Source organism: Callithrix jacchus, chromosome 4 (assembly GCF_049354715.1).
Source record: "Callithrix jacchus isolate 240 chromosome 4, calJac240_pri, whole genome shotgun sequence".
NCBI lineage: Eukaryota > Metazoa > Chordata > Mammalia > Primates > Cebidae > Callithrix > Callithrix jacchus.
Window position 1 is genome coordinate 4894595 of NC_133505.1, and position 21451 is coordinate 4916045.

The following is a 21451-nucleotide window of genomic DNA, read 5'->3' on the forward strand; positions in this document are numbered from 1 at the left end:
AAAAATTTCCATAATGGCCAAGATGCAAGCATAGCTCAAGATTGATGATTTAGAAATGGCAAAAATCTGGATAGGGAATTAACCACATTTGTCAATGCAGCCTTAGTTAATACTTTTTGTTTAAGTGAATGGAGTATAACCAGCAGTTTAAAAGTACAAAAGCTTATCTGAATAATGTAGAAATGACTCAGATTTTCTTTACAAATAAGCATATAATAGCACTAGGAAATATCCCGTAGGCATTACTAAAAGTTTATCCTCTATTTCCAAGGCACAGAGAGGGGCATAGCTATGGGAACAATCACCTTACTTTACTCAGATTCCTTAAATCTTATTTGTTGTTATATATTTGACCTCTTAAATACTGGAAGTTATACCAAAGTTTTCCATTATTATTTCTATCCATTTTTCTTTTTATGTCTGCTTTGGCAGTTACTATTGAATACTATATTCTGATGTTATAATTTCAAAACGATTTTGATGAGTAAATCTTAATTTGAAATTTACTTTTGACTTTATAAATTTATGAGTCCTTTCCATTTCATAATTTTTACTTTTAATATACTTTCTGATATTGATATGGCAACCTTAAATTGTGGGTGTGGGTGTGTGCTTATTTTAGATTCCCTGGAACACATTGGCATGGCATTTACATTCAACCTTCTTGAGTCATTTTATTTAATGTTTTTTCTTGCAGAGGGTATATAGGTGGATTCAATTATTTCACCCACTTTGAGAGCTGTCTCCTTTGTATAGATGACTTTAATTCAACTATGTTTATTGTCACTATAAATATACTTCATTTCCTGGCATCTTATTTTCTGTTCCCTTAAAAAATCCTACTTCGGGAGGCTGAGGCAGGAGAATTGCTTGAACCCGGGAGGCAGAGGTTGCAGTGAGCCGAGTTCATGCCACTGCACTCCAGGCCTGGCGCCTGGTGACGGAGTGAGACTCTGTCTCAAAATAAAAAATCCTTCTTATCTTTTTGGTACTTTTCCTTCCTCTGCCTCCTTGCCTGCTTCTAGTAATTTGGGTTTGTAGAATATTTTAAATTTTCATTGTGATTATGCTCTCTAAATCTTTGAAAATGTACTCATTCTTTTCACCTAAATGCTATGTTCCTTTCCTGCTTCCCTCCCCCTTTCAAAATATCAAACACATTCAATTTTTCTAATATTTTCCCTTAGTTCTAGGCCAATTCTATGTAAGCCTGTAATTCCCAAACATGATGTGGATAGAATTTCCTCCATTCTCCTTTCTGTTTACCTGATTGCCCTTGGCCTCTTTCCACCAGGCTGGCAGTGGAAGTTTTAAACGCATTTTAGATATTAGGCCCTGGGAACACTAGTATAGACAGTGCCATAGTGCAGGAGATGTTCTGGGCCCTGCTGTTTGTCTTGCTGTGCTAATGGCTGTTTCCTCAACAACCTGCATCCTCAGCCTGTCAGCCGTTCATGCCCGTCCGTGGAATCAGCAATATTTTACCTGTCACTCTCAAACTGACACATTGCTGCAAAGTTGGTTACTTTACAACTTTGCCGTTTAATTTTAGAAGTTGGAAGAAAATAAGAAAAGGCAGAATTATGGCCTTGTGTTTCTCCTGTAGCCTAGAAGCCACTGCCAATATGCCTGAGGCACCAGGATTGCAAAGATCCATTGGTTCCCAGATGCCCTGCCTCCTACCCAGCCTCACCCAGGAGGAAGTCACTTCGCAGCCCTGGAACTTCTGTTTTCACCTCTCTCTTCCTCTGAATGTACCGAGTTTGTGAGTTTAGTAGATAGCTGTGAGTAGATTTCCAATGTCACCCTTTCTTTTGGCCCTCACTGTTTTGAATTTATTATAGCAAATAGTCCTTGTTGATCTGGGTATGAGGTTTTATAATATTCTATTCTTGCTTCTTTAAATTGATTTTAGTGGAGGCCAGGGACAATAGTTATATAAAGGGGCATGCATTCTGCTTGTGGTAGTTCCTTTGCAGCAGGCTTCTCAGTCTCTTTTGTGTAATGGACACAACTCTGTTGGGGTCCCGCACATCTGCCCCGGGGGGCTACCAACCTGTGGGAGTCCCCGAGACCGCCAACATAGATGTCTCATTCAACCTGAGGGAAAGAGTGCGTGGAAGTGAAAGAATAAAGGAAAGTGGAGTCTGGAGGTCTGCGTGAAAATTATAGTCAAAAACACAGCAAGTTTATTCTTGTGGGTTACAGCTTTTATACCTTTTTTCTTATTACATTTACTTTATCTCAGCAGAAAAGGGGTAAACAAAAAGGAAATAGAAACTCCATAAAAAATAGTTATCAGGGGCTTGTGATAACCGCTCACAAAGTAGTTTAAGGGGGCTGTGATAATAGTTTACAAAGCAGTTTGTTTTTCAAAGATACGCGGTGCAAGCAAACAATGGTGCCTTTAAGGTGGCTTGTTAAACCTGTTTTCCAACAGGAGTTAGATCAAAGGCTTAGCTCCAGGGAAAATATGGGCAGAGGTCGCTGCTCCTCTTAGGCATCTCAATTGCAGCAAGTTTATTGCTTACACAGAGACTGATGGGGACATGGAAGCAGACAGCACAATGTCCTCATAAACCGCAGACCTTTGCTTTGCATTCTGTTTATGCTTCAGTGACTCAGCCCGCGGCCTTTGTCTCAGCTCGACAGCCCTCGAGATGGGGGAGTGCAGATAGGTCCAGCAGCCAAGATGGGGCGAGTCACACTGCTGTCTCAAGCCCTTGGTGCGAACACCGCACACAACTCAGCATATAATGCAGAGCATTCTAAAGGAGACTAATTATGTTGAAATAGTTAAGATACTAAAACTCATGTTTATGATAACATAAGCTTTTTAATTAGTGCTTTAGTTTTAAAATAATATTGAACAATACAAAGTATTTTGAGATATTAATAATAATTGTGTGAATAAAAGTTCTCTGAAAAGAAATTTAGAGGAGGGCCAGGTGCGGTGGTTCATGCCTATAATCCCAGCACTTTGGGAGGCCGAGGCGGGTGGATCACAAGGTCAAGAGATGGAGACCATCCTGGTCAACATGGTGAAACCCTGTCTCTACTAAAAATACAAAAAAAAAAATTAGCTGGGCATGGTGGCGCGTGCCTGTAATCCCAGCTACTCAGGAGGCTGAGGCAGGAGAATTGACTGAACCCAGGAGGCGGAGGTTGTGGTGAGCCAAGATCGCGCCATTGCACTCTAGCCTGGGTAACAACGGCGAAACTCCATCTCAAAAAAAAAAAGAAAGAAATTTAGAGGAAAGAGACTATTCCAGTGAACAGTTTGTGAATCAAGGAGAGGCAGATTTAAGGTGCAGTCCAAAGAACAAAACGAGAGTTTATGGTGTATAAAGAAAGTTCCTGCCCAAGTTCCCACTCAGGTTCATTTATGCAAATGCAGGATTCAGACTTGCTTAGTTCTGCGAGGATGATACTTGCTGAGTTCTGATTGATCAACTCAGGCCACAGTCTGTTTGTTGGTTCAGCCACATAAACAAACAAGCAGCTATGAACATCCCAGAGTTAAGAAGGCGTTTGGGTTTTATGAGAACTCAAAGTATGTGTGTGACCTCCAGTCAGCAAATGACTGCTTGGCTCTATTTTGAATTTAGGGCCAGTTAGCCAATCAGCATCCATCTTGAAGGATTGGTTCTTTCGTGGTTCACACTTGTAATGTCAGAGGAAACTACCTGTGATTTTTATTGATACAACACTACCACTGTTGCCTACATTCATAATGGAAGGAAATGTTAAATTTTAGACACATGTTAAGGAAAGAAAGATGTAATTTTTTTCTGTGTAAATTTACAGACCCTAGATTAAGAACCCCTGCTTTCTAATATTCATTGAGATAGTAAATAAACATATTTAAGCACTTTTGTAGATGCTGAGACAGAGCAGTGAGCAACATCATCAGGACTTAAGTGGCTAAAAGAGCTTCACATTTTGGTGGGGGGAAACATATAGCTATATTTAAACAGAATAATTTAAACACATATTTAAGCAGACACTGATAAAAGAACATGAAATAGGGTAGCATGATAGAGCCTGTTCAGGAGAGCTGTTTTTGCTGGAGGTCAGTGAGCATTCCAAGCATAAAAAGTAATGTGCCTCTCTTTCTCATCACTGAAGTCTCAACCCAAATTCCACCTACAAGGAGAAATTTGCTCTCACTTGAACACATCTCTCACTGCTCTATCCCAGCACCTGTACAAGTGCTTAAATATATTCTCTACTGTCTGAATGAATATTAGAAAGCAGGGATTCTTAATCTAGGGGCTGTGAATTTGCATACACTGGGAAAGAGTATTCCAAGCATAAAAAATAACCAAGGAAAGTAATCTGGGATGGGAGTGAGCTCAGTATTCCTAAGAGGGAGAATGGAGGGCAGGGTATTTGGAATCTCGTGATTGAAGAGAGATGAAATGTGTTAGTGGTTAAGGTTAAGAACTTAATGCAGTGCTTGCAGGTCATGGCAAAAGCTTGGTCTGAATTCAATTCTGTTTATAATCAAACCCATTGGATCCTTTTGAGAAGAGTGACTTTCCTGATCAATTATTTATAAAGATCATTCTTGCCACCTTCTAGAGAAAGGACTTTAGGGAAGCAAGAGTGGAGGCAGGGAGACCAGGACAGAGGCTGTTTCAGAGGTTCAAGTGAGAGATGTTGACAGTGTGGACTAGGATGGAGGCAGAGGAGATGGTGAGAAGCAGCCAGATTCAGATGAGTTCTGGAGGCAGAACAGGCCAGACAAGGCAAAGAGATTGTAAACTGTGCAGAAAGAGAAGAAACAAGGATAGGACCTAGATTTTGGCTTTAGCAACTAAAGAGTGTTTATGACTGAGATTGGAAGGCTTGACAGGGAGGAGGATGGGGTAGGATTTTGTCTACGTTAAATTGGAGATGCTTTTAGAAAACCCATGAAAACATCCCATAGACAGCCATACAAATCTGAACACACAGTAAAGAGGTCCAAGGGAGAGAGAAATGGTTTGAGATTATCAGCACGCAGTTGAGATAACCTAGGGAGAATGTGTATACACAGAAGGAAGGACCCAGTTACCAAGTGCTAGGACCTGATAGAGAAGGTGGAAACAAAAGGAGGCAAGACAGTGACCAGTAAGGTAGGAAGAAAGCCAGACAAGAGGGAGCCCTCAGGAAGCCTACAGCAGGACTTGTACCAAGAAGGAGCATGTTCTGCCGAGTGTGAAATTCCTCCGAGACACCAAGAAAGAGGAAGGTCAGAGTTGAACACTGGCTTTGGCAATTGGTGCCCACTGAGGGGCCGAGACGTAATTCTGTACGTTATTTATGTTTCTTAGCATGTCACTTCATGTGTCTGCCATAGTTTTGAGGTAGGGGAACAAGATCATCCTTCATTATAGAAACTGAGAATTTGTGGATTGTGTAGTAGTCAGAGGATCTGTTGTGCTGGAATATGGCTATTCAGTTTATATAATGAAGATATTAAAAACTCACTTGGTTAGAAGTTATGTAAATGAAGGGGTACAGATATGTGGTCATAAATTCTTTTAAATTTGTGTGTTACATTGTATTAGTATTGTGAACAAAGGCTTTCTAAAAGAAATTTGAAGGAGAGAGATTTTTTCTGTAGTGAAGAGTTTACAAACCAGAGAAATGAAGCCTCCAGTGTAAAATTAAGACAGGTTTCAGAGATGAGAAGAAAGGCTCTGGTTTTATAGCAAACGTTCCTGCTCAGGTTCTCATCCGGTTCCTTTATGCAAATGAAGGATGTTGGGTAAACAGGATCCTGATGGAGGTCTCTTGCAGACAGTTGTTAGAACATAGCAAGTGTTTTAACAACTTTAGAACAATTTTAAAGGAGAGTCAAATGTGTAGCCCAAATATGTGGAAGATCATGAAGACCTGTAACACAGAAGGCATCCTATCCTGAGGGAAGCTGGCTGAAAAGATCTAGAAATTGGAAATTTCACCCAGTCAGTCCAGCCAGTAGACTTTATAGGGATGTGCTTTGCAAAGATTCGAGGATCTTAGATGTTTCTAACTCAGCCTGACTGGAAGTGTTTGTTCAGGTGCAGATGAGTGTTAGCAACAGCCCAGACACCATCTTGCGCAGTGGGAAGATAGGCTAAAGCACTGTGGTTGTCCAGGACCACACGAGCAAGGGAGTCTCAGGACGTGTTATGCCCTTATTCCTCAGGCAGTGGAGTGGGCAGTTCTGTAAACAGTGCAAGAAATGTTTTTCTTTATGTATTCGTTCCAAGCAGAACCTAGTCCAAAGCACAATCCCAGAAACCTTCCTAATCTAGCTCCTTCACGAGGGTTAACCGTCCCAGGTAAATCACTTCCTTGAGAGCGTCTACAGCTATCATGTTTATAATCTGAGGGGTTGTCATTCGGGTAGTGATCAATAACTGACAGAGCTCTTTTACGCCTGGGAGGCAAACATAGTGCTTCCAGGGGTTTTAATAAATGTGATGGGAGCAATGATTTGATCCAGAAAGCAAATGCCTCCATTTTCTTCATGTCCTGAGACGGGGATAGGAAAATTCTTGACTATGGTAACGAGCCAGAAACACAGTCTTCGTGGCAGCACAATTTCCTGAGAGGTTAAGAAAATTCAAAGACCCATTTCCAGACGAGAGAGAGAGAATGTGGTCAAAGCAAGTGCTAGTCTTAGGGAAGAAGAGAGTGATAGGATCAAACCGACAGACTTGGAAAACCGTGGGAAAGACGCTGGCTGTCAGGATGCACAGGTGTACTGAAGAAGGCACTGGCAAGGCCAGCAGCTGAAGAGGATTGGCTTTCAGGGGAATGTTAGAGAGTAACCTATGAAAGTCAGGAACTCCTGGGTACTGAGGAATGACTATGTTATTGATAGCCCTAAGATCCTGAAAAGATTGCTGTACTCTACTGTTGGGTTTACAGATGGAGAGACTAGGAGTGTTGCAAAGCCTGGTGCAAGGGACAGGTTTCTTTTGTGTAAAGTTGTCCATTCTGGTCTGTATACAAGCCTGGGCCTTGGATTCAGGGTGTATTGCTTAATGGTGGAGAGGGGCTTATTACGGTTTACCTGAATCTTGATCAGAGGTGCTGAATGCATGTGACCAACATCAGTTTTGGATTGTACACTAAGACTCTCGGGTACCTCTTGGAGAGCAGGATGGGTAGCACTGGTGAGGTTAACTAAATAGATGGGAAGTTGGGTAAAAGCTGTTTCTGTGGCAAAGTCTCCAGGTGAGGATAGCTCAAACATTATTTACTCTTTTTGACAGAAGGAAATTTTGGGTGTAGTAGGTTTCTAAGAAGTCTCTTCCTGGGAATTTTAGAGAGGCCAATGGACAAGTAAATCAACAGTGACTGACAGGGAAGGGTCCACGTTGGAAGGGGATAGGCAAAGATTTAGAGGCCATGATAGGCTGGTTGGATACCGCAAACATCTGAAGGAATTCAGGGCTGCAGGAAGGGACATTGATAGCGTCCAGGGCTAAGGACAGGTGGCCAGTGCTCTAACTTTTCAGACAACCAGGTGAACAAGCAAAAGAGGAAGGAGGGAGTGAAAGATAAAGCAGAGGTGGCAAAAAAACAATAGGTGCAGAAGACAGGCAGAACAACAGGAAAGAGGGCCCAGGAGAAGGTTTTTTCCAGCTTTAGTCTGAGTCTTGCGGGCACTAATCTCGCTTTCCAATTTCATTAAGGCACTCACTCAATTTGGAATTAATTTCTGTAAGAGAGGCAATGGTGGCCTCTTGATTCTGTTTACAAGTTTCAAAGTGCCAACTGATAAAGCCTTCCCAATGTCTCTGAGAGGTTCAGTATTTTCTCAGTGTGCACAGAGAGGCAAGCTTTGGAATTTCAGAGGAGCCCTGTTTGGCCCGGCAAAGTTGAAGATTATCATGGGTAATTTTTGTTCAGAGACCTAGCCAATTACAACTCAGCGGACCATAAGTTTTGCTTATAAAGCCATCTGGAGTCCCAGCAGGCGGCTGAGCAGCAGGGAAGAACTTACAACACAGAGTACCCATTGCACTCACCTGATGAAGTGATCCCTTCCATTATCCTTAGTGCCTGTGTCCCCACAAAACCTTATAGACAGGCCAAGTCCTAATGGGAAGCACCCCCCCCCCCCCACAAAACCCAGGGCCAGTTGTGAAGGTCTCTAGAATTGGATGGTCAGAGGCAGGCAACTTGAAAAGCCTCCAGCAAACTTGGAGCCAACCTGGAGCCAATCCCTGAGAGGGAATGTCCTCTCAAGGGTCTGGTTGGAGCAAACTGGTTGAAACTGGAAAGATCCCCCACTAAACTTAAGGCCAAAAGGGAATGTCCCACCTGGGGTCTGGGTAGAGGGAATTACTGAGGCTAGGAAACTGCTCCCCTGCTCCAAACTGGGGCCAACAGGTAACAATGTCCTCTCTGGAGTCTGGATGGAGGGGCCTACAGGAAAAGAATAAAGTCTCTGAGACTTCAACCAAAGCATGGGAGGTCTGAATTTGAGATGACTTATCCAACCCTTTCCTCCCCACTGGCACCACTGAGAAGGCAACTGAGTTCCAGGGGCTCTTGCCGGCACCCACCCATGATTTGATTCAGGACAGGGCTTCAAATCTCACTTTTGATGCCAAGAATGTGAGCAACAGTTTTCTGAATAGGAATTTGGAGGAAAGAGACTTTATTCCAGTGAATTGTTTGCAAACTGTGGAGAGGAAACCCAGGGTACAAAATGAAAGTGGATTCCAAAGAACAAAGGGAAGGCTCAGTTTTCTGTTTTGTTTTATTTTTGAGTCAGTCTTGTTCTGTTGCCCAGGCTGGAGTGCAGTGGTACCATCACAGCTCACTGCAGCCTTGAATTTCTGAGCTCAAGTGATCCTCACACCTCAACCTCCTGAGTAGCTGGGACTAGGCACATGCCACCATGCCCTGCTATTTTTTTTAATATTATTGATATAGAAATGGGATCTTTATGTTTCCCAGGTTGGTCACAAACTCTCAGCCTCAAGCAGACCTCTACTTAGGTCTCTCAAAGTTTCGGGATTTAAGACTAAGCCATCATGCCAAGCCAGGCTCCGTTTTTTACAGCAAAGCTTCCCTCCCACCCATGTTTTTTGTTTGTTTGTTTGTTTTGGAGACAGAGACTCACTCTGTCACCAGGGCTGGAGTGCAGTGGCATGATCTTGGCTTGCTGCAACCTCCTTATCCAGGGTTCAAGTGATTCTCCTGCCTCAGCCTCCCTAGTAGCTGGGATTACAAGTGCTTGCCACCATGCTTGGCTAGTTTTTGTATTTTTAGTAGTAGTTTTAGTAGTATTTTTAGTAGAGACGGGGGTTTCACCATATTGGCCACACTGGTCTCTAACTCCTCACCTCAAGTGATCCACCTGCCTTGGCTTACCAAAGTGCTGGTATTATAGGGATTATAGGGATGAGCCACTGGGTCTGGCCCCAGCTATGTCTTTAATCAGGTTGATTTATGTAAATTAAAGCTTGAAAGAAATTTAGTTGAGATTGGTCAGCATAGTTGATTTCTGATTGGTTGGCAAAACTGAGTTCTGGTTGGTCAATACAGCTGAACCCTGATTGATTGACTGAGGCTGCTGAACTCCAATTAGTTGGTTCAGGTGAATGCTGGAAGTCCCAAATATGAATGGATGCAGGTTTTCAGGGAATTGAGAGTATGTGTGTGATACCTACCTGGTCAGAAAATTGCTTCTTGGCTCTATTTTAAATTTAGGCCCACTTGAGATCCATCTCAACGAATTGGAAGGATCCACATTTGTTCGCTATGTAAATAGATTTTAACAGTAGATTTAGGTGAATGTGTTTGGGTTTGTAAAGAGAAATAGACAATACAGTTCTATTCCTCGAAGGCAGAGGCAGAGTATAGACACGTGACTAGTAGGAAATGTTCCCTCCACGTTTGTACCTGTGAGTAGACTCAGTCACTTCACAGGTCTGTTTCTCCCTTCAGACACCATCACAGCCAAATGGGCAATGGGCAGGAAAGAATTTCAGGACTGTGACAGTATTTTAACCTCCTGTCGGTCTTTAAAATTTTCTGTGTCAACCAATTAAAGCATTCAGTGGCCTTGGAGTCACTCTAGATAGACCCCTGGATTGACACCCCAGTTTAGAACCTTGGCCAGTCCCCCTTTTCAGGTTTTGGAGAATATGACATCGAAGGAGCTAATCTGGACACCTGCTAACTAGGTAAAGCCTAGTTTCAGCCTAACTTGCCAGAGTCCACTCTCCCAGTAAACACAGATGACAGAAATTGTTCTTTGAAAAGACTGGTGACACTTTTGGGTAAGGTCCAAAAAAAAGTGTGGTGGGTGCAGGACCGCAAAGGAGGGCTTTAAAATTTTCATTTTCTTAGTAACAAGTTGGTTTACAAAGAACAAGAATTTGGTAACAGTACAAAAGCTATGCCTTACTATGACTGTGGATAAAACAGATTCTTACTAGGGAGAACAGCAATATCAAACTACCTGAGTGTTAAACCCCACTGGCACGCACTGTGTTTCACTTTGATTTGTTTTGTTCTCAGGATACCACATAGATATAGAGCAACTGACAGGTGGCTTCATACCATGTGCCAGGACCTGGCAAAATGTTAGAATTGTTTGGCTCCTTTGCATAAAGACTGTTGAGAATAGGGAAGGGGAAGGATGATAAACTTGCATAGATAGCCATATTTATTTTTACATCCAGAGGGGAGATGTGTAAAAGAATACATAGGATAATCTATCACTTAGGAAAGGAAGACAACTTGAGAAAAATGTAATAGACCAGAACATCTTTTTGAAATGCTGAAAAGCTTTCTTATGTCCTCCGGGTACAAGGACTCACCAGTGACAACTGTGTACACTATTTTTTTCTTTGTTTACAAAACTTAGTGTGAAACGGAGCACTTGCAGAGCCTGGGACCAACCTTCTTACTGAAGGGAAGAGGGACCAGCACACGAAGCTGAGGCTGAGGGGCCGTCACCAGCACCAGGACGAAGGTGGTAGGAGGAGTCCTAGGAGCCGGTTTTACACTCCCACATATCCTGTGAGCATCGTTTTTTAACATGCATTGTTTGTAACATGTAACATATCTGAATTTTAAATGGGGATGGTGGTTTATCTCTGTCTTCCTCTCTGCATCAGTTGCTTTATAAATGATTGTTAAACTAATAAACACACACAAGATAAAATTTTATTCTAAGATTTAATGAAAGACTTTTTCCACAATTTTCAACTTTTAGTGTTCCTCATTGTATATGTGTGAGCCAGAGCAAAATTTTAGGAGATTTCCATAATTTAAGGATGGCCCATTTTAGAGGAAACAGCACAAGTTAGCTCCTTCTCTGGTGGGCCCAGGGAGAAATGTAACTCATTTTCAGAACTAGCTAAAAGTGACAGATCAGAAAGAAAGAACAGGATCCACAGAAGGAAAAGCAATGGATAAATGCAGACACAGAGTGGCTCAGAAACAAGCAAGTGATCTTGTGCCCTGGTGGACAGCACCTTAATTGTCACTGATAAGAGCCTGGGGTTGGCTTGATGACTGCTGGAGAAATTATATGGAGCAGACCCAATCTCTCAACATCTTAATTTTAGATAACAAAAAAGATAATCCATACGTTTAGATGATTTGATGCTCAGAAAAAAAATGGAATGAGATAAAAATGTGGTCTTTGTTCTTCCTATCCATTTCTCCCCTAAGAGTTCTCCCTCCACTCTGGAGCTGTTCATTCATTGATTCATACTGGGTCAGTAGCTTTTACTGTATAGGACACTGTTGTTCTTTGTGTTAAAGATGTTACAAAATAATGTATGTCATGGTTCCTGAGCTTTAGGAGTTTCCATTCAGGACGTGTAGAGGAAACTGTGATAAATGAAGCAGCTGAGGTGCAGTGTGGTGATAGTCCTGCCAGGAAACATGCAGGGCCTCTCTCCTCTGGTCTGACGAGAGCACTTCGGATCTTTTTCTTTCTCCACTTACTGCCTCCCTTCCCAGTAGGAGGAAAGATATAAAAATGAGACCCTCCCTGGATCTCACACTAGTGGAGGAAGACATGATCTTGGGCCGTCAGGTGAAAAGGCAGGAGCTGTCCTCACACCATGTCTCATCATTTTCATAACTGGGCTTTGGTCACAAAATTCCTCCTTGTCCCAACCTTCTCAGGAACTTTCCAATAGTGCTTTGTGTTTTTGTGCATATGCAACTTTTCTGTGTCGCTAGGACCTTCTCATGATCTTAAACATGTTTGTTTTGAACTCCTTCTTTGAGCCCAACTCTATCATTTCTTATTAGGTCTGTCAGGTTTATTCCCTAAATCAAATAATCCATTCACCTCTCACTATGTCTATTCCCTTCATGCCAGGGGCCATCATCTCTCCTAGACTAAGCTATAACCTCCTACTTCAACCTAATCTCATATGCAGAGTAGCCTTTGAAAACCAGGACACTTCCCACCAATTTCAAAATAAAGACCAATGCACTTCGCTGAGCCCACCGAACCCTGTGTGCACCTGACCTTAATTCTTCCACAGCCTCCTCACAAACCACACTTCCATTATTCGCTGTACTCTGGCCATACCTGGTTGCTCCCTCCTGCCATGAAACTTTTGCTTGTGCTGTTCTTTGTTCCTAGAATGTTCTCCCCTCAGCCTCCCACACCAGTTAACTATTGTCCTCCAGATCCCAACTCAGCTGAAACTTTGTAGAGGTGGTCCTCCCTTACACTCAGATTAGTGCATTTATCATCCACTTTCATAAGCCATGTAACCACTCATTATTCCTACACTTGTTATTACATATTCACTTGCTGGATACTTTGATTAAAGTTATATGCTCCTTAATACTGTGTATGATTTTCATTTCTGCCATCCTCACGAGGTGTGTGTACATTAATACTCTCAGTGTGGAAATGGTTTTGCTATCTTATGATCCCCCATGCTGCCCATATAGGGGCTTTAACAAAAGCACTGCACACATTTCTTCAGACATTTGGTGTGAGGTCAAGGCAGTGTGTGTCCTACACACATCTTTGTAAGACATTTTAGGTTAAGGAGGTAAATGCTGAATGGTTCCACACTGAATTGAATCCTACCGAATGCTGCGTGGGACTCCAATAGTCAGAGGGGCAGATGAAGGCAGACATCATGGGTCAGTGTCAGCAGCATTGACACATGAAGAACTGTTGGAGGGGCTAGAAGAGACACTGGTCAATGTCCATTCACAGAGATGCCAAAGATCTGCAGCAAGCCAAAAAGCAGATATGGGCCAGAGGAAGATGGCCTGAAAGACGGTAACTGTCCACAAGCTGACTCTAGAAGTGCAGATATTCCAGAAGCGGCTCTGATTCCAAAGCTGGTATCCACAGAATGCAAGCTGTCTGAAGAGTTAAAGCGTCCTGTCTCACTCCTATTAGGTGCAGACACGTTCTTTTTCCTTGTCGTGATAGAACCATTATTGTTCTTTCCTCCTTGACATTTTTCACCAACAATGGAAAACACTATGCTTTCCGTTGTTTGGGGGTTTCTTTTGATGACAGCTCAGAGGATTCATCTTCTGCATGTTGGGCACAACACCCTTGTGATTCTCAGTTCTCGGCCCCAAGGTCTGGCTTCCTCTTTTGCTTTGGAAAGAAATTGTCCCCAGCCCCTGATGCTTTTACTGGGATAACAGTGGAAGAGTGGAGAACACATAGAAATCTCAACACACCTATGCTTTTGGTAGCTTACAGTTAAATAGCCTTTTTTCTTCCCCTGTAAAATCTCTAGGCCTGGTAAAAATCTTTAGGATTACATAGTCAGGGTCTGGCTAATGGCTTATCAGTCAAGCAGGCAAGAAAGGGAAATGTCTGTGAGGGAAAACAATGAGCGACAAAGCACCAGGATCTAACACATCTCACGGTTTGCTCAGAGGTGGGTGACTGTCTGCTCTTTAGCCCAGTCCTGCACATCTGCTCGGCCGAAGATGAGGTAGAAAGCCAGGCCCGATATGTTAACAGCAGCTGAAAGCAAGAAGACATTTCTCCAACCAAACTCTGAATCCTGTAGGTAGAAAATTACAAGTTATGATCGTTAACCCAGTTCTTGTCCCTCTTGCTTCAGAAAGGCTTTGGCTCTGCTCCTATTGCTCCCTCCCCCACCTCCACTCTGACTCCCATGGGCTTCCCGGTTGGTCCTGGAATACTCAGGTACATTTCTGCCATGAGGCCAGAGCACTGGGCATCTCCTTGGCTGGAACACTCCTCCCCCAGAAATCTATGTGTCTCACACCTTCACTTCCTTTTCACTCCCTGGAACACTCCTCCCCCAGAAATCTGTGTGTCTCACACCGTCACTTCCTTTCACTCCTTGCTTAAATGGTTCCTTTTTCAGTGAGTCCTTCCTTGATCACTGTAATTAAAGTAGAAAATCCACCCCCTTTTATGTGCTCTATTCTCCTCTTTTCTTAGCATTTGCTACCATTAAATATATATTTTACTTTCATAGATTTCTTTCTGTTTCTTTTCTACAATATAGGTTTCACAAGGGAAGGAATTGTGTTTTATTCACTTAAATAGTGCATGGCACATACTAATGTCAAATATTTATTGAATGAATGAGTCAATAAATGACAGCAGAAACAAGATCAGTTTGAGAATTTGCATTTTAAGCAACCATTTCCTGACGGTGTGTTAGTTAGTGCCTAGAAGGGAATCGAAGCTTCAAAAAAGATAAGGGACTTGATTTCATAAAGAATACTCTTCCTTTGTTATTATTCGTTTATTGTTCTGACTTACTGGTGCAAAACCACAGGAAAGTCATCCTTTAACTTCCATGTGGTTTTTCACCAGTAAGTGAATGGTATATGGCAGTAAGTGCTTTTCACAGGTAAATGAATTATATGGCAGAAAACAAGAATGCCATATACTTCTTTATTCATCTAAAGTTTATACCAATAAGATTCTTAGGAAATGCTTAAGTCATCATGTAAGTTGGTTTATTTTGACTACTTTAAATGCATCTTCTAGGATAGAAGGCTGGGCAAATGTGAAAACACCACCCTTCTATAGGTTTCTCTTATGAATATTCATCAGAACAGTTGACCTCACCTGATTGATGAAAAAGCCAGCCACAGTGGGAGAGATGGCTCCAGCTATGTGTGCAAAGACTTGCAATAGTCCTTTGAGAAAGCCAGTGTACCTGAGAGAGAGAGATGGTCCTCTACCATACCCGAGTGTACCTGTGTTTGAAAGTCTCAGTACCTGAGAGAGGGAGGGAAACAGTGCTGTGCAAACAAAGGGTTAGTCTCAGCTGGTCTTTTGCAACTCTGTACTTATCTCTGGGGATGGCTGGAATTGTGTAAGCCTTGGTGAAACTGGAATAAAATGTACTGATTGATTATTAGTATAATCCTGTGTTAGGGATTGGTACTCCCAAGGGGGTAACCTCTATGAACTTGTCAACATTGTTTATGCAAGATGGTCACATGGATGGTCTGCACCTGGCTTATGAGGTTTTTGTTGTTGTTGTTTTGGCTTCTACTGTTGAATCTGATCTTGTAACTCTTATGCCTTCCGTGGGTATAAAAGACCCTCATCGGATGAGACGTCGGCTCCCCTGAGACGACATTTCTTGGTGGCTGATTATCTGAAGATGAAGGAGGTCCTGTTGACTGAAACAGGACCCTGGGAGCTATGTCTGGAAGTCTCAGTCAACTCTGTTTCTACTATATCAGAGACAGATCTTTCTCCTGCAATCCTGTGTCCTTTGTCTTTATTAAAGAAGATTTTCATGAGCATACCCTATGGACTCTCAAGAATTCTTTCAGTGATCCCACCCTGGGCAACTGCTGCAATCCTCAACAGAGAGAGATGTGTGTGAGTCTCCCTCAGTTGATTGTGAGCATGGCCACTGACTCCTCTTGTGCATACCTGGAAAAACTAAGTTCACAATCGTTGACCAGCTTTGCATCCCTTCCAGGGATTATTTAGATGCAGGGTGTAGAGCTGGTGCTGACACTTCCTGTGACCTGTTGTACCTGCCACATTTTACTTGTGCATCAGAGCAGGTTTAGGGCTGACAGACTTGAACTGAGTTTCTGAGAGGATGAGGCAAAAGAGGTCCCTACCGAGGAGCAATATCCAAGAAGTTAAGAAGGGCTCCTGATTCACAGAAGCTGCTGATGGCAGAAGACAGCACCAAGAAGGTCATGGTCATGCTGTGGCTGGATCTGACCCAGGGCAGACACACGAGGATCACAGATGGAAAGAGAACCCCTGGGGTTGGAGGATAAACAGAGTAAAATTGGAGGCTGCTCTGAGCTTCCCACATTCACCCGTGTCCACCCTCGCCCTTACCAATGGCAGTGAAGAGTTTCCTGATGGTGATGAGTCTGAGGATTTTTCTGGAGAGAAGAAAGTCTGCCAATAGACCTCCAAGGATAATGCAGATACATCCAACAACAAACGGCAAGGCAGACAGGATCCCACTCTGAGGACCAGAGACTAGGTCAGGTGCATGTGCCCTTACCACCCCCACCATGACAAAGACAGCCTTGGACAGACTGTCCACATTTAGAGCTTTTCTTTATATATGCATCACTTTTAATACAAATACCATGTTGCTGGAATGAGGCAATATAGTTTCAGTATATATATGTTTATAGCACAGCTTGCAAAAAAAAAACTAATGCTCTCCTTATATATAAACATCACGTGAAAAGAAATTTATAAATTAAAAAAAAGACTTAAAAAATAAAAATAAAAAACAAACAACAAAAAAAGAAATACCAGTATAGCAAAGTCTCCACATCACATTTTAAAGCTCATGCAACGGCTCAAAGAGAATCAACATCAAAAAACCGAATTCCTAGCTCAGGTGAGATCACCGAAGTTGCCTGTGAGGTGTCGTGGAACCTGCAGGTGGAAAGGGCATCTTTATTCAGAGCTGCAGCCCCATTGCTCCTGCATCTTGGGGCCCTGTGAAGGGACCCTCTCCCTTCAACACTGCACAGTGAGGCCGTTTCTGGGGAGCAATGCACATTTTCCCTGGACTCCTGAGGTTTTTACATGTGCCGACTCTGTGGGCTTTGACGTCATCACTAAACATCTTACAGTGATGTCATTTGATTTGCATGTCAGCTGTTTCTGAAGCAGGAAACAAGGGACCGGTGACCTGCACTGTCACCCCCTCCGTGGTGCTCTCATGAAGTGAAATCGCGAGCTGACAAATCTATGACTAGGTGAACCATAAACTCCATTTCAGCAAAAATAAAATAAAATACAAGACCCAGACCCAGTAGAAAAATAGGCAAAAAATAACAACAGACAAGTTACAGAAAAAAGAAAAATAAGTGGCTCCTAAACATGTTAAAAGGTTTCCAACCTTACTCATAATGAAAGAAATACAAAATAAAACTATGGTGAGATACTATTTTTCATGGATCAAATTGGCAAAACCATCCCCCACCCCCGACTTTTTGTTTGCATGCTCTGTGCTAACACTGTGGAGAATCAGGTTCTCACAAATATTACTGGTGCTCTATTGAGGGCAATTTGACAACAAATCTCAAAGTGTGTAGTGCATTTACCCTTTGATTCAATAATCTCATATGCAGAATTTTTTCCCACAGAGAGTTGCACAAATGTATGACAAATGAACAAGGTTTTCACTGTAGCGTCGCTCAAAGATGAAAAACAATGCAAATGCTGCTCAGCAAGGTTCTCATGTACTGATATGAAAAGATTCCCATGACATAGTAACCGGCAAAAACCCAGTACCTAAGCATGGCGGCATATTCAGAGTATACTCTTTTGTATTTTAAAAAGTTGGGAAAATAAGAATATACATTCATGTATGCTTGCATTCTCATAAGGAAAGAATATATAAGGAATTAGGCCAGGCATGGTGGCTCACACCTGTAATCACAGCACTTTGGGAGGTTGAGGTGAGAGGATCACTTGAGCTCAGGAGTTTGAGACCAGCCCGGGCAATACAGCAAGACCTCATCTCCACAAAAAAAATAAATAACTTAGCCAGGCATGGTGGTATACACCTGTGGTCCCAGCTACTCAGGAGACTGAGGTCAAAGGATTGCTTGAGCCTAGGAAGTTGAAGCTTTAGTGACCCAGGATTGCACCACTGCGCTCCAGCCTGGCAACAGAGCAAGAGCTATTTCAAAAGGGAAAAGAAAAGGAAAAAACAAATTTACAGAGTTATCATCGGAATGGGCTGGGAGAAAAGGGCAGATTAGGAAAAGTAAGGAAAGAAAGATTTTTCACTCTTTTTTTTTTTTTTTTTTTAGACAGTTTCACTCTTGTCACCCAGGCTAGAGTGCAATGGCACTATCTCAGCTCACTGCAACCTCTGCCTCCACAGCTCAAGCAATTCTCATACCTGAGCCTCCAGAGTAGCTGGAGCTACAGGCACCCGCCACCATGCCCAGCTAATTTTTGTAAATTTTTAGTAGAGATGGGGCTTTCATCATGTTAGCCAGGCTGGTCTCAAACACCTGACCTCAGATGATCCACCTGCCTTGGCCTCCCAAAGTGCTGGGATTACAGACATGAGCCACTGTGCCCAGCCCACTCTATTTTTGAATATAGTTTTTAAAATGTTGAACCTTATTATCAATTAAACTTCTAAATTAAAACTGTATAAAATAAAACGCTATGAAAGAGAGACTCCTCTGTTGTATATACTCCAAACAATGGAAAGGATTTAGCTCTCACCTGGCTTGAGTAGCTCATTTTGCAGATGAGTAAGCCAAGGCTGTCCAGGTTACATTACTTAGTGAGAAAATACCCTGAGGGCAATGAGAATCCGGGTCTCTTGACTTCCTAGCCTGGGAATCTCTGCTTTCTGGACACAATTTGTCTTTTCCATTCATTCTCCCACCTTCCTCTTCCTCAGCATTGGTCTCTGAGGGACAAGCCCACCCAGCCCTACACCAGAGACAAATCATTCCCAACAGCCAGCCTCAGGAAGTCTGTCGCCCAGCACTGGCATCTTGCCTCTCTGGTCCTCTGATCCCCTGGATTAAGGTTCTGGTTTAATTGCCTGCTGCTGACACTCCTCCTCTTTGAAAAGACCAGGAGCCACTCCCTCCTGGGGCTTTCTGATCTCAGTGCCTGCAGCCTGCTTGCATGCAGATGCTGACTACTGCTAAGAAGGTCAGCTCTCTGTTGGCTAGTTAGCATATTTTCACCAGAGGAACCCAATCAATATGAGAGGGCTTCTTCCTGAGAACAGAGTGAGAATAAAAGAGTAACAATGGCTCTCTTAACTGTCACTAACAGGTTATGAAATCTGATATACTCTTAGCCACTTTTAAGACATCCAACTAGCAGAAATAGAAAGGCTCCCGTCAGCCAATCAGAACATCTGTTTCTTTCATGAAAATTCAGAGAGCTGTACACATATATGCACTTTTCTTTCTATATGTTATACCTGAATAAAAATGATTTTTTGAAACAAACATTCTTCCACAAATTTTTATAAGTCTTATTTGGGACTTTATGTCCTATTAATGTCTTATTTTCAGCATATGTTGTTTATGTTTCTCTGTCACAATTTTCTCAAAGGCAAAATTTTGTTTTGTTAATCTTTATTATTTATGCTGCCGGCAGAGCATCTTGTTTGCAAATTTTGATTGGATTGAGTGTGAAATTTTTGCACAGGGATCTTAAAATATGTTAGTATATGAATATCAAGCTGACCTAGAACCATGTGTATCATCCTGCTGCAGTAAAGTAGTAAACCACATTGAAATCAATCAGAATCCAAATTAACTAGATTGCATTTCCTCTGTGGAGGTCCTGGTCCTAATCCCCTGATTTTGTGACCATGGTGAGACAGGATTATATATGAGCTCTATTTATTTCAGCATTTAAGCAAACAGAAGATCAGCATGAGCTTTCTCTGTACTTACATCTCTAAGGTTTGCTTGAAGTACCGAGCTGATGTACGTCGGTGTGTATGCCATAATGGTATAAAAAAGCCAGTATTCACAGAAATAAGAGACTAAAATGGCCCAGAGTGGTAAGGATTTGATCATAGCCCTAATGGGAAGAGACCAGCCTGGTGAACAATCCTGGAAGAAAGCACACATCAATGTCCCCTCCATCAGAAGACAGCTCTCTCTACCGCACTCTTCATCTCTGAGACATCTAGAGGGACACAGAGAAATGTCAGAGGAATTCCTCAATGTACCTGCTGAGCCAATGAACACACAATGTATCTCTTCTCACCAGCACTGATAAAGGGATGATTCACAGGATCATCATAAATGAGAGGAAACCAGAGAAGACAACAGGCACAGCCAATTCGTCCTGGGAAAAGAGGATCCAGTTAGCGCTGGATTGATGAAGTTCTTCTTTCAGTCTGACACTAAGATGAATCCTGTGGTTGACAGAATGACTGGCCTCAGTACTCCATCTTTCTGCCGTCTATCCCTTGCATGGCCCTATCACAGGGGGAGGGTACTTCTCACCACTCGACTTTGGTCTGGGCCATACAACTTGCTTTTGCCAATGGCATGGAGGAGTTTCAAGCCTAAGCATTAAAAAGCATGTTTTCTAAAATTTGTCCTCTTGGATCTTGCCCAATACTATTGGAAGACCATGCTCAATCCCCTCCATTGTCCAAGGCAGATGACAGACACAGAGAGTGGAGCTGGCCAGCTGTCCCACAAAGAACCACGGGAATAAATGATTATTGTTTTAAGCCACTGAATTTTGGGAGGTTTTGAAATACACAATTATTAAAGCTATAGCACACACCGTTACAAGTTAGCACCGTGTTTGCCCCACATGCTTGAAAATGCCCTCACTGTTCATGTACCAGTCGGCATCCCTCCTGCTAGTCATGTTTGCAGAGTTCCTTTCGTCACTAAACCTTTCCGAGTCTATCTCTTATCTTCCTCAAAGCACGTAAGAGTGAGCATCAGTACATTATTAGGTGAAATTGATGACCCAATTACTAGACAGGAAATGAAATTAATCCTCAGCAAAGAAATTTTTCCTAATACATATATTATTACAGAGCTGAGAATTTAACATTATCGGTACTGAGTGGAAATATGGCCCATCTTCGGATTCCCTTTTCACGATCTTAAGAAATCTTATGAGCTCTCTTTATCTGGCTAGCATGTCATTTACAAATTCCTTCACAGACATCAGACAGCAGCCGCCATACACCAGGCATGTTGCTAAACTTAGAGAATATAAAATGACAAAGACACAATTTTGCCATCAAGGAAATCAATCGAGTGGAGAGGGATAGATATGAAAATTATAATGTTGCCCATTGTGGTTGGAGGATGTTAATATTTATTCAACAAATATGAAATGGGTTTCTATGTGTATATGTTCCTTACTGTTTCTCAAAACCATAAGCACAGTAAGATTTTCTCATTGTTTGAAAAATTTTTGTAACCTGCCCTTCCAAAACTTTCATAATAGGAACTTTGAAGGTTGGTGTGCTGTGGTGAGGAATCATTA

The 21451-nt window shown here is 42.3% G+C and overlaps 2 protein-coding genes across 2 annotated transcripts in view; one reads left to right on the plus strand and one right to left on the minus strand.

The window, feature by feature from the left end:
* CARMIL1 (capping protein regulator and myosin 1 linker 1) overlaps window positions 1-21451 on the plus strand; it is a 468543-nt gene that overhangs the window by 1479 nt on the left and 445613 nt on the right. Inside the window, exon 2 of the mRNA XM_078368170.1 lies at window positions 10868-11022. The gene's annotated coding sequence lies outside the window, so the exon portion shown is untranslated. The remainder of the gene's footprint in view (window positions 1-10867; window positions 11023-21451) is intronic.
* SLC17A4 (solute carrier family 17 member 4) overlaps window positions 11168-21451 on the minus strand; it is a 28916-nt gene continuing 18632 nt past the window's right edge. Inside the window, exons 7-12 of the mRNA XM_002746161.7 lie at window positions 20163-20281; window positions 19882-20043; window positions 16310-16442; window positions 16081-16228; window positions 15062-15152; window positions 11168-14015 (exon numbers count right to left, since the gene is read on the minus strand). Coding sequence (XP_002746207.3) covers window positions 13881-14015; window positions 15062-15152; window positions 16081-16228; window positions 16310-16442; window positions 19882-20043; window positions 20163-20281 — 788 coding nt within the window. The 3' untranslated portion in view covers window positions 11168-13880. The remainder of the gene's footprint in view (window positions 14016-15061; window positions 15153-16080; window positions 16229-16309; window positions 16443-19881; window positions 20044-20162; window positions 20282-21451) is intronic.